The sequence below is a fragment of the Eublepharis macularius genome, chromosome 3 (assembly GCF_028583425.1).
Source record: "Eublepharis macularius isolate TG4126 chromosome 3, MPM_Emac_v1.0, whole genome shotgun sequence".
Lineage (NCBI taxonomy): Eukaryota > Metazoa > Chordata > Lepidosauria > Squamata > Eublepharidae > Eublepharis > Eublepharis macularius.
In genome coordinates this window covers 45,227,730-45,243,097 of record NC_072792.1, presented here as the reverse complement: position 1 = coordinate 45,243,097, position 15,368 = coordinate 45,227,730, and the positions used below count along the sequence as shown (strand labels likewise).

The following is a 15,368-nucleotide window of genomic DNA, read 5'->3' as shown; positions in this document are numbered from 1 at the left end:
TTTAAGGTCTAACTATATTTAAATTCAGCATAAACTTCCGTGCGTTAGAAACAAAGAAGCGAAGCCTCACGAGGCAGACGAGTTATGTACGAGAATGAGAAACGTGTTTTAGTCCACAAGAACCTATGCAGCAAAACTTGTTCAGTCTTTCGGATGCCACAAGACTCTTGTCTCTTTTCCAAGGACCGTAGGCTCAGCCTCCAGTCCTTGAAAACTTATGCTGGACTGAAATCGTGCCCAGTCTTTCGGGTGCCACAAGACTCCGGTTTATTTATGACTGCAACAGCCTGCCACCGCTTCCTCCCTGCCCTTAAAATCACAGCCACAGCGGACTCGGATTCACCCGGCATCGGCGGGTCGCGGGTTTGGGCCGTCCTTGGCGCCCCCTCAGCGTCCAATAGAGCCGCCGATTGTTCCGCCTTTCCGAGGGGTGGAGTCCCCTTCAGGACCGCCTCGGTTCTTTTGTGCTGGCCGCGCTGCGGGGCTGTGGTGGCAGTCGCTGGCTCGGAGCTCGGCTGCTTCCTTGGCAGAGCCGCCTGATCTGACGGAGCCTGCTCTCTCCCGGCGCCAGCGCTGCCGCCATGTCTCTGGGATCCGGGCCGGAGGCGGGTTTCTCGAGCGAGGAGCTGCTCACCCTGCGTTTTCCGCTCCACCGCGCCTGCCGCGACGGAGACCTGCCGGCTTTGTGCGCTCTGCTTCAGAGCGCGCCCCGCGAGGACTTGGCAGCCGAGGACTCCTTCTACGGGTGGACGCCCATCCACTGGGCCGCGCATTTCGGAAAGGTAGGGAGGGGAAGAGGCCGAGGCGGCGGCGGTTTACAGAGGGAAGCGGGCGGGGCAGGTTGGATGCGCTCCTCGCGCCGTTTCGGCGGGCTGCGACCCCCCCCCCCCGGCCGCGCTCTGCCTCAAGGATGGCAACGGTGAGGGCGCGCCGCCGCCGCCGCCATTTTAGAGCGCTTCTCCCGCCTTGTTCTCCTCAGCGGGGTCTTGGCTGTGTGGGGAGGGGTCGGGAAGGAAGCGGCCATTCTCTTTCTGGCTCTAGGCGGGGGGAGGCTCCCCCGTCTTCCTCTGTTGTGGTTGAGGGGAGACCTGAAGAGGACAGAAAGACACCCTCAAAAGGGGTATAAAAAGGGGGGTGGCGGCGCTGGAGTCTGGACTGTTGTGGTCCTCGGAATCCCTCGCCATAACCCCCGTTATTTCTCTTGGGTAGTGACGGCCTCCTGTCCTTGTTTTTTTTTTAATAAACGCGGTGAAAGATGTGCGCACAATTAAAAAGCAGCTTTGTGTTGTGCTGCAAAGGCGAACGTGTTTGCTGGTAGCTACGCTGTTGTGAAGCTCCCTTCGTCCTATGAAACAGGCTGTAGATTAAAAAGGTTTATGCCTCAGGCAATCTGCTAGTCTTTCAAGCGGGGTTTCCCAACTCTTCCCCCCCCCCATGGAGGAACCCCTAAATTAATTTTTCAAATCCGGAGGAATCCTTACTTATGAAAACATGTACAAGCCAGAAAAAAGTTGATTGGCGGGAGCGCAATTCAATTACGGCTGAGTTATTTCAGGTAGGTAGCCGTGTTGGTCTGTGGTAGAAGATCAAGATTTGGATCCAGTAGCATCTTATAGACCAACTTTAAGGTGCAACTGGACCCGAATCTTGCTCTGCCAAATTGTCATTTGTGTTACCAGTGTTCTGAGCTGTTACAAAATGTATGCAAACGCAATACAACAATAGCAGCAATATTTGGGGGGATAGGTGGAATTTTTCATGGCATTTCAAAATTTTTCTTTGTTTATTCCACAATTTCTTGTGAATCCTTGGAACTCTGGTTGGGAAACATTACCTTAAAATATTACATTTGTTCGTTTGTGTTTGCTGTGACAAACAGGGCTACCCCCAAAGCATATTGTGAGCAGTAAGGCTGGTTCTGCTTGCTCTTGGAATATTCCCAGCTGTTTTGGTATTAACTGTGCAGTTAATTTGAGGAATACACGCAGTGCTATTCTCCCCTTCCCCATCTTCCTTTAGTGTATAGGTATAGATGGGTACAATCTATATGTGGGGTTTCTCCACATTATTCACAAATGCAGATGACATTTGACCCAATCTGTTAGTTTCCTCATCTGCAGCCCACTTTTTTTGCCTCTGCTTCGTTTGTTAGTATCAAGCTCAGTAGCAGTGCAATGTAAATTTTACAGATGGCATTCTCTTGCAGCCAGAATAAAGAGCTTTTTGTCACTGTTGGCCCAGCCACCCTACTTCCCTTCCGTCCCTCTGTGGCTTCAACTCCAATATTTATTTTATTAATTTGTGTCATTTATAGTCCGCCTTTCTCACTGAGACTCAAGGTACACAGTGTGAGTTTAGTACAATCCGTTTCAAGTACATTTCCATACAGTATATCAAGTACATTTCTATACAGTGGCAAGCACATTTTCATAAACAATGCCATAGGGTAAATATAAACAAGTTTACAAAGACATACCATTAGCAAGGATCCAATACAGAATAGAAGAAATTCTGAAACAGAACATAATGAATTCTAGGACTGGTAATAGACAACATGAAGCAGAAACAGAACATAATTCTAGGACTAACATTGGACAACATGAAGCACAGTAGTGCATAGGTGTACATATTTAAAGCAGCAGATAGTATGTAAGGCAACATGGTGAAGTCTGCGGTCCCTAACTCATCAGTGAAGCATCTGAGACTTCATCCCTACAATACAGCTTTCCTATCTGAATAAAAAGCCTTTTTGAATAATTCTGTTTTGCATCTTTTATGGAAAGCCAAGAGAGTGGGGGCTCTCCTGACTTCCTCAGGCAGGCCATTCCACAGAGTAGGGGCCACCACAGAGAAAGCCCGTGTACGGGCTGCTGTTGATTTCACCCATGTGCAGCCTGGCACCTGTAGGAGACACTGTTCAGATGAGGGTAACTACCGTGGAGGAACATACAGAGGGAGGCTGTCCCGTAGGTATGCTGGAACAAGGCTGTAAAGAGCTTTGTATGTAATAACCAATACCTTGAACTTAGCATGATAGTCTAGCATTTTGCACCAGTTGGAGTCTCCTAGCACTTGCAGAAAAATTCCTAACCCAACCATTGAAAAAGAAGGTGTATGATGTTTTTTAATTGGAGACTCTTGCTGCATACATCCAATTAAACATTGAATTGGAGGTTGTTGCTGGTTTCTTTTAAATCCTAAAGAGCTTTTCCTCATGCCTCAGTGTTTTTATATATGGGAAGGCACCTACTGTTTCTTGCTAGATTGAAATATGAGCTGAGTTGTTTGATCTTTGAATTGACTTTCCTAAATGAATTTTGGGTGTACCTCCATTTTTGTAGCTTGAGGCACCTAAGTTCTAAATAATACTGGTCTCTGGATCATAATTGCCCTAATTCCTTCACTCTTCTCCAAGGATAGTGTTACAGTCACCCACTCCTAGGCAGTTTTGACACAAACAGATCCATGAATTTCAGCCAAAACTTTTGAAATAAACAGGTGCCCTATGAACCAATGAGAAATAAAGAGGGCAGTGATCCATCCACTGCTGTTCTCTTTCCCAGTCTGTGCCTTCCGTTCTGAGTTGGTCATACAGGGTGGAGGGTGGGTGGAGGTGTTTCTGACCTTGGTGTTGAGCACTAACTGCATGTTGCCTTTCCCTATTAAACTTTTACTTGTCACCTTTGCTCCAGGTGTGCTAACAGCCATCTGTGTACATTATCAAAGCTCTTGAACACCTGGAAATAGTTTCCCCTTGTTTTAATTTATCTGTTGTGGCAATAAAGTTCAGAGTCTTGGAAAGAAGAAATGTTTGTTCAGATGGCAAGCAGGTCTCTGCTTGTGTTTGGCAACAATAAAGCTTTTCTTGAGAGAAGATCAAAGTTAATTTAATCAGTACTCTTACCATATCTCAGCTGTTAGTTTCCTTGGCAATTATCAAGTTGTGTATTGTTTTGTTGCAATTCTGTGTAAAACCCCCTACTACGTTGGTAAAATATTTGTGTTTCAAAGGAATTAAGTAGTTTCCAGTGATAATTTTGCATTCAGTGTTGATTAGGATCTATTCTGAAGGCCTGCTTTTATTTTACATATTTTTGTTTTATATAAAATAGTGTTTCTTCCTTACAAGGGCTTAAAAAGAAAGCAATTTGACTTTATTAACTTCGTAATATAAAAACATGTTTTCTCAGTAATGTAATGATGTGCTGTACCCCTGTTTGTTCTTTAAGCTGTCTGCTCCCCCTCCCACCCCAGGAGGGCACTTTTACTGCTTCAGTTTCTAGTACACTTAGAGAAAATTACTTCCCAGAATCTTTGGGTCAGATTTTAATGTTAGTGTGTGTATGGGTCAGATTTTAATGTTAGTGTATGTCAAGTTAAATAAATTCACTTGAAGAAAATTAAGATGTAAATAAATATTACTTCATTTAATGAACATTACAACAGTGATCATTATCTTTGTTGATAATAACTTATGCATTTGTTTTGGCTGCAAGATTGATTGCAGCTAATCAAATCTATAATATAGGAAGAGACTGAATTTGCAATGCTTGGTAAGCTGTAGTCTGTTTATTTAACCTTAGCATCGTACAATATTCATTTGATGTTTTTCATGCTTTAACAGATGCATAAATAGAATGGTCAAACATATATGGACTTCTGTCAGTGTAAGCAAGTGTAAACATAAACTGGCACTGGCATGCCAGGCTTGTGCTTCTGAACTATTGTAGCTCCTGTTTCCTTTATCCCCCTCTTGTAACAGTTTTTGGTTGTTCATCTTTGATTCTGTAATTCTATACACGTTTGTCATAAAGAAATCTAGGATGTTAGGAGGGAGGAAATGGCACAGTATGTGATGTTTTTAGCCCTTAGTTGTATGAGACTTCTTTGCAGTTAGTTTTGGGTAGGTAGTCTGCAGGTATGTTGGTCTGCAGTAGAACTGCAGGATGTGAATCCAGTGGCACCTTAGACCAACAGGAACTGCTGTAGCATAGTGGTTAAGTGATTGGGCTGAAAGCACTTGGTTGGTTTGAGTCCCACTACTGCCATGAGCTTAGTGGCCTTGGGTAAGCCATTCATCTCAGTCCCAGCTGTTTTGTGGGGATAATAACAACACTGACTTTGTATTGTCGAAAGCTTTCACGGCCGGAGAACGATGGTTGTTGGGGGTTTTCCGGGCTGTATTGCCGTGGTCTTGGCATTGTAGTTCCTGACGTTTCACCAGCAGCTGTGGCTGGCATCTTCAGAGGTGTAGCACCAAAAGACTTCTTTTGGTGCTACACCTCTGAAGATGCCAGCCACAGCTGCTGGTGAAACGTCAGGAACTACAATGCCAAGACCACGGCAATACAGCCCGGAAAACCCCCAACAACCAACACTGACTTTGTTCACCACTCTGAGTGGGGTACTAGAAGAGTGGTGTATAAAGACAGTTCTTATAGCAAGATTTTTGAGGTATAAGATTTCAAGAGTCAAACTCCCATCTTCAGATACTTGAGGAGTGGAAATCCCTGATCCATTATATCGCAGTCAGGATGTGGGTGGGGTAGAGCAAAGAAGGGAGTTATGATATAAAGGTGCAATGCAGGTTGATTAGAGCAGAAATTAGCATCTGTAGATAGAAGAAACCTGTGTCTCTATTCAGTTAGAGGAGGGGTTTCCATTGTTCTGAACTTGGAAATGGACTCAAGTTCAGCAGTCTCATTGAATTTACCCTTGAAACTTCTTTGTTTGAAGACAGCCACTTTTAGGTCAGCAATGGAATGTCCTGGAAGATTAAAATGTTCTCTTACTGGTTTTTTGAGTGTTGTGATTTTTAATGTCAGATTTATTATTTTGCATAGGAACTGACCTGTTTGTCCACTGTAGAGAGTGGAAGGGCATTGCTGACACTTGGTAGTTGTGTTTGGAAGCCATGTTAACAGTGCTAATGGCAACAGTATGTGTTTTCCAGGGTTGAAATTCTTGTGGTAGTTGTGTAGGGAGTTACCATAGTTATTGTTGTTTAATGCTAAATCTAAATTTAATACAAACATATGAAAGCCTGCACCTACAGTTTTTATTGATAAAGATAGGACAGTTAATACTGAATACTAAATAATTAAACAATTAAAGCGATGTCTCAACACTATAAAGTTTCAGTACACCATTTATAACTTCATTAACTTTGTAGGTATATCTTAATTTTGTGAACTTGAACATGCAATCTAAATCAAGGAAACTTTTTTACAGCTTCCACAGGAAATTTAGTTTTCCAATATTAATAAACTGTAACCATCTCTGCATGCAGAGGATTTGAATATTAGGGGGAGAGGGTAGGCTCTTTGTCCTTTGACACACAATTGTTATTCATTATGGGCCATCCTAAGTAGATCTGCTCAGAATACTACTTATTTTTTATTCAGTGGGGTTAAGTTCCAAGATGAGGTCCTTAGGATTGAATTCAAGTTTCTACTTTTGGCAGACATTGCTGTTTCCAGTATAGATCCAGAAGTATTCTGGCTGCTACCATTAAGTGTCTTAGAAGATTTGATTCCATTGTACTTTAGGCATTCTTTCTGAGCTGCATCCTAACAGAGTCAAGCCCTAATTGGTCATTAGAATACCACAAATTTCATTATGGATTTTAAAAATATAGCACTCCAGCCACATGTACAAAAGGGACTCAACTGATTTCTCCACATCCAATAGCAATTGGAAGACCCCTCAAACACTCAAATGATCAACTGGGGATATTTATTTATTTAGTTTATTTATAGCCCACATTCTCATGGGGGCTCAAGGTAAGTTATACAGTATGAAACAACACAAATAGCATGAAACATCCAGTAAAGAATGCAGTGTGACTGAGAGTACAAAAATGATGAAACCATGCAAAAAAAGCATCAAACGTGATATATCATGAACAATGCAGAAAATAAAATTATCAAAGTAGAATACAACAAAGTTGGAGGAAAATAAATACATACAATAAACAATAGAATAAACTACAGTTCTATTTCATTTTTTAAAAATGCCCTCCTGAACATTTCTGTTTTTACACACAACATGTGGAATAATAGACGTGTGGAAGCCTATGTGACCTTTTCTGGCAGACTATTTTACAAGGTAGGAGACACAAAAGGTATTCTTAAGGGACCTTCTCTATCTTTCATCAGTGGAAAGCTGGTTGGATCCAACTTTTTTTTTTGTTTAAATCAAGTGAGTAGGCTAAAAAGCAAATTTTAACATGACATCATGTGGGACTGTAATATCTTTATGGCTGTACAGTAGAAATGTCATCCCTGTGGCTGAATATGTTTAGCTGTTCTTGAAGAAGGGCTTGTTAGTCTAGGGCTGAACAGCTTGAATGTTGTACAATTTGGCAGACTGGATGGTTGGTTGCTGTGAGAATCGGGGATCTGTAGAACCTGGTGGTTGTGGTAGATTAAAAGATTAAAATTAAACTGAAAAAAATGCCTTTCTGGTCGTGTCTTTTCAAATCATATGGTACTAGCTGAATTATCCTTGAGCTTTGTAGTTCTTATGACCACAGACTGATAAATTATACGTGACATATGTGCTATTAGATTCCTATATTAAACCTCTGTGCTTCTCCCCCCTCCCCTCCCATTTCTTTCTAAAGTTGGAGTGTCTAATACAGTTGGTGAGAGCAGGAGCTACTGTAAATGGCTGTACGACACGCTTTGCCCAAACACCAGCCCATATTGCTGCTTTTGGAGGACATCCTCAATGCCTCATCTGGTTAATTCAATCAGGAGCCAACATAAACAAACAGGTATCTATTTTTTACCTCTCTGTTGCAGACCACTGATACTCTCAGGTTTGCTGCTTCCGCTGCCTGCGTTTTCTTTGTCATTCTTCAATTTAAAAATACTGAAATTGCATAAGGAATTGTTAGAAGTACTTAGAAGGAAATTAGATTTCAGAGATAACACCTGAGTATAACTAAATTCTGTTTCTTGCTGCATATCATTCCTTTGTTAAAAGTATACACACATCCTGGCAGGTTGATGCTGAAACCATTGTTGTATAAAAAGGCACTCTTCTCATCAGATCCCAGAACTCCTAGATACTGTGAACCTCTTGGCTTCCTTATATCATTTTTAAAAATTCAATCAGGGCTTTCATGGTAACAGACGAGTAAACCACTATCTACTGGGAGCTCTTGCTGACCGCTCATAAGTGTCTGAGTCAGCCCCAGTCCTTAAGTTTCAGTGCACTGCTTTCCACTCACCACAAAGCAGCAACAGAATTACAGTCTGGAAATGAAAACATTTCTGTCTGCTGCTGCAGTAAAATAACTGCTTTAGGTAAATAACCTGAGATTGCATAATGGTAATGCTGACTCTATTAATCTGCCTGATGCTTTTTCAAGATGTAGGTTAATATTGCATGTTAGGCAAATAATTATTTCACTTTATGTCATATTTTTCATTGGGAATAGGTTGAGGCTGGGAATGCTTCAGGCTTTCATAATTAACTTTGTTTTTACTAAAGTCACATGGACCACCAATTGAAGCTAGGCACAAAATGGCAGCCTGAAGGGGCGGTGGGGAGAAGAAAGTAGTCACTGTTATGTGGTGACAGTTGCCCTGAACTAAAGAGTTATTCCTCCCTGTGATAAATCCACGTCAGATCAGGAATTCTAACATCAAAAGCTAAATGTGTTCTAGGAGAACTGCAAAGATCCAGTCAAAGATTGTCAAGTTAATACTTCAGTCTTACAGGCGAGGAACACTTAGGTCAAGAAAGATGTGATTAACCTAATGCTAACCACTGAACTAATGACAACAAAGTTTATTATTTTCAATTTTTAAAGGACCATTCTCTGCCTTAATATCAATAGGACTTATTCCCAAGTAAGTATGTATAGAGTTAGAGTTTGTGAGCATATTTTCAGCCCTGATTCTTCTATGAGAGACCCTGATTTAGATCTTAATCTTACATATGTTTCAACAGAGGTAAGTCCACCTTCAGTTTTACATCTGGTAAGTATGAAAAGAGCAGTGACTGTAGAAGTTTCAGGGAATAAAACTATCACAATGGTTGTGAAGCTTACATTCAAGGTCTAAAATATTGCTATCATAACATCACAATAATCTCTCTCTCTCTCTCTCTCTCTCTCTCACACACACACCCAGTTTATTAGATTTTGGAGTGGAAGATGGGTACAAACTGGTACTTTTCTCTTCCTTAGACCAGAATGAAAATTATCATTCAGTTGAGAGGAAGTGCAAATCAGGGAGTCTAGTATCACTGAGTAAAAAACAAGGCTAGGGGACATTCACATAAAGGTACTGTACTGGAAATGGTGAGTGATGTAGAAAGAAATAACTTGGTAGAGCATTATCACAAGAACAAGGAGAGGCTGTAGAGGCAAGGGGGTTGGATCCAGTAATGCGAGATCAGAAACACAAATTCACTCAGTGTGGTTCTGTTTGTATGAGTAGTAGATGAACTGCAACTGTTTGTAGAATGGCTTGCACAAGTAGAAATTTCAGTAGGAATACAACTTAGTGTAGGCTGCCAGCTCTGTCTTTTTAGTACAGTTCTGTCTTTTTAGTACATTTCCACTCTAGCACTTACGGAAATCTTCTGTACTCAACCAATTGATAGGTGAGTGATGGTAAAACAATAGATAATGAAGCAAGAGAGCTGCAGCATTGAAAGTATATATCTTGGCTAAAGGGGAAGGAAAGTGCCACAGCCAGCAAGTTTCAGCATCCATCATGAAATATCCAGCAGTAACCATGATCACTGTCAAATAGTAATGCTGGCATATTGTATGAAGTTGATGTTTCCTGCTATTACGTAGTTGCTGTACATTCCATATATTTTTCGTTTAGACTGTTCATATTTTATACTAACTTCTTACATATTGTTCACAGGATTATGTTGGTGAAACTCCTGTTCACAAAGCCGCTCGTTCTGGCAGTATGGACTCCATAAGTGCCCTTGTGGCTCATGGAGCTCAGATAGAGTAAGTAAGGTTTGGGGATATTTTTAGTAGTTGTGTGTCTAGTTAACTAACATAGATACTCAGATATTAACTAAATTAAAAAGCAGAACAGTTGGCAGCTTACTGAGAGCTTTTAAGTTAGACATGTTGAATTACACTAAGTTCTATATCTTTAACATGTCTAGTAATTTACTTTTTAAAGTGACATCAGTTTTAATCATATATGGAGCTTTCAGTATAAATTTTGAGTTGATAGTATTAATTTCACTTCCTAGATATTTCTTAATACTGTGTATCTGTCTTTAAAATATGACAGAAAAGCCCAGATAAAAGTGTAGTCTTGCATGTTCAGTACCCTTTTGGTAGTGAGCTTTGTTCTTGTAATTTAACTTTTTCTTTAAAGGTTTTATGTTCTGTCAGACATTCAGAAAATTTCACAAACCATGGCAATACACAGTATGGACAAATTGGATGAAGTATTCATTACAAATGTTGAGTATAAGCTATATGGCTTATAATGATATAAATAGTTTCTCTTTCAGCTAGTTTTATTTCATTAATATTTTGTATCTTAAAGTTTATTTTTGGTTTAGTGAAATAAGAGAATTCACTGCTTGTTTAACCCTTTGGTTTCCATTAAATGATCAGCTGATATTGAAACTTAATAGATGCCTTACATGTTTGTTAATTGTTTATATATTTTTCAACACAGCCATATTTTAAAGAATACATCCAATTTAATTATGCCCAAGAAATCTTCGCCCCTGGTTAACTTGAGTCTTATTTAAAAAATGATACATTACCCTTTTAGGGCTTGCAGTCTTCTTTCAAGTATGGATGCCTAAAATGAAGCCATTTTTATTTTGAAGGACCAAAACTTCTGTCTCAGTCTGAAAACCCAAACATCAGTAAAGTAAATTAAAGAGAAGTACTAGATTTAATCCTTTAAAACAAACTTTTTACACTAAGATTTTGGAACAAAACAAAAAACAGTAAAATTCAACTCAGTACTTTCAGATATCATCTATCAGGCGAAGGCTTGTGAGCACTCATTGTTTAGATAAACATCGTCATCATCATTTCATTTATAATCTGCCTTTCTTATTGAGATCTAAGGCGGATTTCACAGTGTAAGTGGGATACAATATAATCAGCAGCTAGAACATTTACTGAGCAAGTACCATAATGAACAACAGTTAGGATATTCATTGAACAGACACAGTAGGATATGGTAGCAGGCAACTTGAACATAAGCATAAAGTCAAGCATAGAAATAATGAAATCTTTTAAAACAATGCATAACTAATTTACATGGCATGTTAAGCAGCCTGGTAATTCCCTAGTGGTGCTTATCTATATCAGCAGACAATACCCAATAGCATAGCATGTAGTATGTGTCCCTACCAAAGCATCTCTGAGCTGTTTCTTGTGTCATAGCCCTATAATCTGAGTAGAAAGCAGTCCTGAATAAATCAGTTTTGCATAGTGTACAGAAAGCCATGAAAACGTGGTTAGCTTTTTTCTGTTGCTATTTTTTTTAACTTAACAGTAGCATTTTCAGATATCCTATGACAGGCCCATTACTCAGAACTCAATGGGCTTGATTTCAAGCTCCTTTCTTGATTTCTAGAGTTCATGTGAAGGAATTCCAGACACCCATAATCTCTTTTTAGGAACAATAAGGTATACTTAAAATGAAAGAATTCTCCCACCAGTTGGTCAGTATTTCGCCTCTGCTCTATGGAGTCAGTTGCATAGCAGAGTCATTGTCAGTTCTAGAGCTTATTGCAGTCAGCCAACTTTATCACACTGCCGCTGAGATTTCTTAAATGGGTGAAATAGTAGGAAAGTATAAGTCTTGGGTGTCTTGAAACCTAACTCAGTGAAAGGAGCAAGGGGAAGAAGACAAATATAGCAAATCAAGTAAGAAAGAAGGGTGGATATGAAAGAAGAGGGGCACAAAGGGAGCTAAGGTGGTACAGAAAGGGGAAACAGAGTTAATATGGAGTGTGGGGGGAAGAGGTAGGGTACACTAAAGTAGAGCTAACTAACCGGGTGTGTGTGTGTGTGTGTGTGTCTGGCTTGATTTTTTTCTTCTTACTTTTCTTACCAGCCAGTTACCAGGAAAGCACAACACCAGTGCGCCACCCCCCCTCAGTCAGCTAGGCATTTTTTAAAACTATACAGGTGGGAATAGAGAGATTTTGTCTTTTCGACCACTATCAGAACACCATAATTTTTACTTCATGATTTATTAGCAAGTACAATGAGAAAAAAGGGATGATGCAAAAGAAGAGTAAAATGCAGAGGGGGGTAACAGGGCTGCAGAGAGATGTATTGTTGGGAAAACTATGAGGGAGGTTGCAGACTCCAGTAAGCAACAGAGGGCTGTCTGTTTCAAATCATCCTTGGGATGAAGCTTATGGTCTTGCTTCTGAGTGTGTTTTCATTCCTGAGTATTATAAATCCATGGTCATTCAGTTCATGGTAGATCAGTGACTTCCACTATTGTACTTCTTGGATGTATTAGTAGTAGTGCCCTCTTGAAGCAAAATTAACTCAAGTGCATTGAGAAGGTGCCTTGATATACTCAAATTGCTGTTCACTAAGTATAGTTAAGCTTATTTTTACAAGACGCTTCACCTTCATAAACTCTGCTCTGTGGTTGAAGAAGGTGCAGGTACCCACAACTTGAAATAATATTTCTGATGAACATTGAGAAAGTGCATAGAGAAATTATTCTTTATGACGATATGAATCCAGTTGAAGGCTAATGTAAGGTAGAATATACAAGCAACCAAGTATAGCTTAAGGTAATATATCCTGTCTAGCACTCACTTCTGTGTTACTATTAAGGACACAGACCATAAAAATGTGTAAGTTAGTGCTGCATTTAGTGTAATGACAAATTATGGCTTGTTTTTTGTAGGAAAAAACCTTGGAGATTGTTATTCGAATTCAGGCAAAATGGCAAACTGTTTTATTGGAAATGCACTGGCGGGAGAGGGGGGTAAGGGTGGAAATCCAGGAACTTTCAAGGCTTGTTCCATAATGACGAACCATACTTATGTCTGAATGCAGCCTACACAGTAGTATATATTATTAGAAGAGAACTGAACTATATTTTCATTTTTCCTGCCTATCTGCTTTATTTGATGGTCTTATTGGTAACTCGCCAGCAACTCGTGAGCTGATGAGATAGGCTGATACTAAGTGCTGGGGAGGAGTTATCAGTTGTGGTGCTCATTGGCACCAATGACATTGGGAAATGTTGTCATGTGGTCCTGGAAGAAAAATGTAGGTTATTAGACAGAGCTTAGGTTAAATGTTACCTCAAAAGTAGGATTCTTGGAATTGCTACCAGTTCCATGTGCACGGCCAGTTAGATGGGTACAAATTAGGGATCTAAACCCATGAATGGAAAAAGTAGTGCTGGGACAAAGGGTTTAAATTTGTTAGGCACATTCCAAAGCTGTACAAAAGAGACGGCCTTCACTTGCATCAAAAGGGAACTATATTGCTGGCTCTTGAGACGAAAAATGTGGCAAAGCAACTTTTAAACTAATCCCAGGGTGAAAGCCAACAGGGCTGGTGAGCCTCCAGTTTGGGACGAGTCAGTCCAAAGGACAACGGGGTAGATATTTTGGGTAATATTGACAGGAGCACAGTAGAACTTGGCAGTGAGTGTAGGATGGCCACATGCAGAGATAAAGAGGCCAAGGGAGGCAAGGATTGTCAGAGAGGGAAACACATTATAGGTGTGCTAGAAGCCTCTGAACCAGCTGGAGTGTTTGGTGCTAAATGAAAATTTAGATATAGTAAGTGTCTCAAACATGGTGGAATGGGGAAAATCAATGGAATATGTTCATCCCTGGGAATAAGCTGTATTGGCAGGACAAGGAGAGATGTAATTCGTGGGGTGTTGCATTGGATATCTCAGAAGGCATAGAATCAAGCAAGCCACAAAACATGGGGAATGAACTCTCCAGCTGAAGTGATATGGACAGAAACACTAGGCCCTAAAGATTGCTTAAAAGTGGGAGTGTTTTGTTGCCCTCCTGATCAGATTCTTGAGGCTGACCCTGAGATGGAGAAAGAAATAAGGGAATGACTAAAGCAGATAATATGGTGGTACTGGGTGACTTAAACTGCCCTCACATTGACTGGGTAAACGTGCTTGCATCATGCCATAGAAATTGGATTCCAAGACATCAGAAATGCCTGTGCACTGCCACAGTTACAGAGAGCCAAGCTGAGCGTTCTGAGTGGGGCTCAAGATCTGGTGAGAGATGTAGATGTTGTTGCACTAGTTGGAAACAGTGACCCCAGTGCTATTAAGTTCAGCATTCATATCAATGGAAAGTCCAAAACAGTGACGTTTGATTTAATTTCAAAAAAAGGAACTTTTCCAAAAGTGAGAGAAATAGTTAAAAGGAAGCTGAAAGGGAAACACAAAGGAGTCAGATCTGTAAAGGATGCTTGAAAGCTGTTTAAAACAGCACTAAGCCTAGATAGAATGCATTCCCCAGATTAGGAAAGGGTTTCTTAACATTTATCAGGTTTCTGATGTTGTATTAAATGAGTGTATAAAGTTCTGTTACAGCAAAGAGGTGACAGATGGTACCAGATTTAAAACACTAATCTGTGTCTAGTTGGCGTCCTTCCAGATAAGTTACCAGAAGTTAGTAACCCACATTTTTTAACCTACCTACCCACACATGTAAAGAGAACCTCAGAACACAAGTAAAAGTACCTTTCCTATCATGTAGCAGTAATTGGATCACACACTGAGATGTGGCAGAAAGGGGGATTTAAAAAACTAAAAAATCCACCCCAGCATCTTATTTCATATATCTAAAAACTGCTATTGAAAACATGAATATGAGGCTTAAGCTTTTGAAACCCTCTGAATATTTCAAATTGCCAAAGACAAAGAAATAACTCCTTTCTTTCTTTTCTTCGTGTCCAAACTAACACATCAACATGAAATAGCTGAATGTTTACATTCCTTCTGCACAGCCTAGTAAAGAAGGTTATGAAGTAGTCTTTCATTATTTAATATACAGAACAGGGAAGCTAAATTCCTTTCAAATCTCCCTTTTCTAATGTACCTCATCCCCCTTTTCCTTGTGTATGAACAGCTTCTTCATACACAGAGATCTTAAGCTTGTAACACTTCTGAGTACACATGCTGTGCAGAAATGGGGCTTGCAGACACTTCTTTCTGCTCTGTGCAGGAATGAGAAAGTTATTCAGCCACCCCAGGTCTCCAGCCCAACAGACACCTCTCATGCTCTTACAGTCTCCCTCCCTGCCACCTACTCCAAAGTGGTAGAGTATAACCATTGCCTCCTCCTCTTTCTGCTCCTGGTACACATGGACAAAGAAGTTTAATAAAATAACAAGT

The 15,368-nt window shown here is 40.4% G+C and overlaps 1 protein-coding gene across 1 annotated transcript in view; it reads left to right on the top strand.

Annotated features, from left to right (window-relative positions):
* The first annotated feature begins 474 nt into the window (after positions 1–474).
* Positions 475–15,368, top strand: part of ANKRD10 (ankyrin repeat domain 10) — a 42,964-nt gene continuing 28,070 nt past the window's right edge. The window contains exons 1-3 of the mRNA XM_054973484.1: positions 475–782; positions 7,625–7,777; positions 9,891–9,982. Of these exons, the coding sequence (XP_054829459.1) occupies positions 582–782; positions 7,625–7,777; positions 9,891–9,982 (446 nt within the window). The 5' untranslated portion in view covers positions 475–581. The remainder of the gene's footprint in view (positions 783–7,624; positions 7,778–9,890; positions 9,983–15,368) is intronic.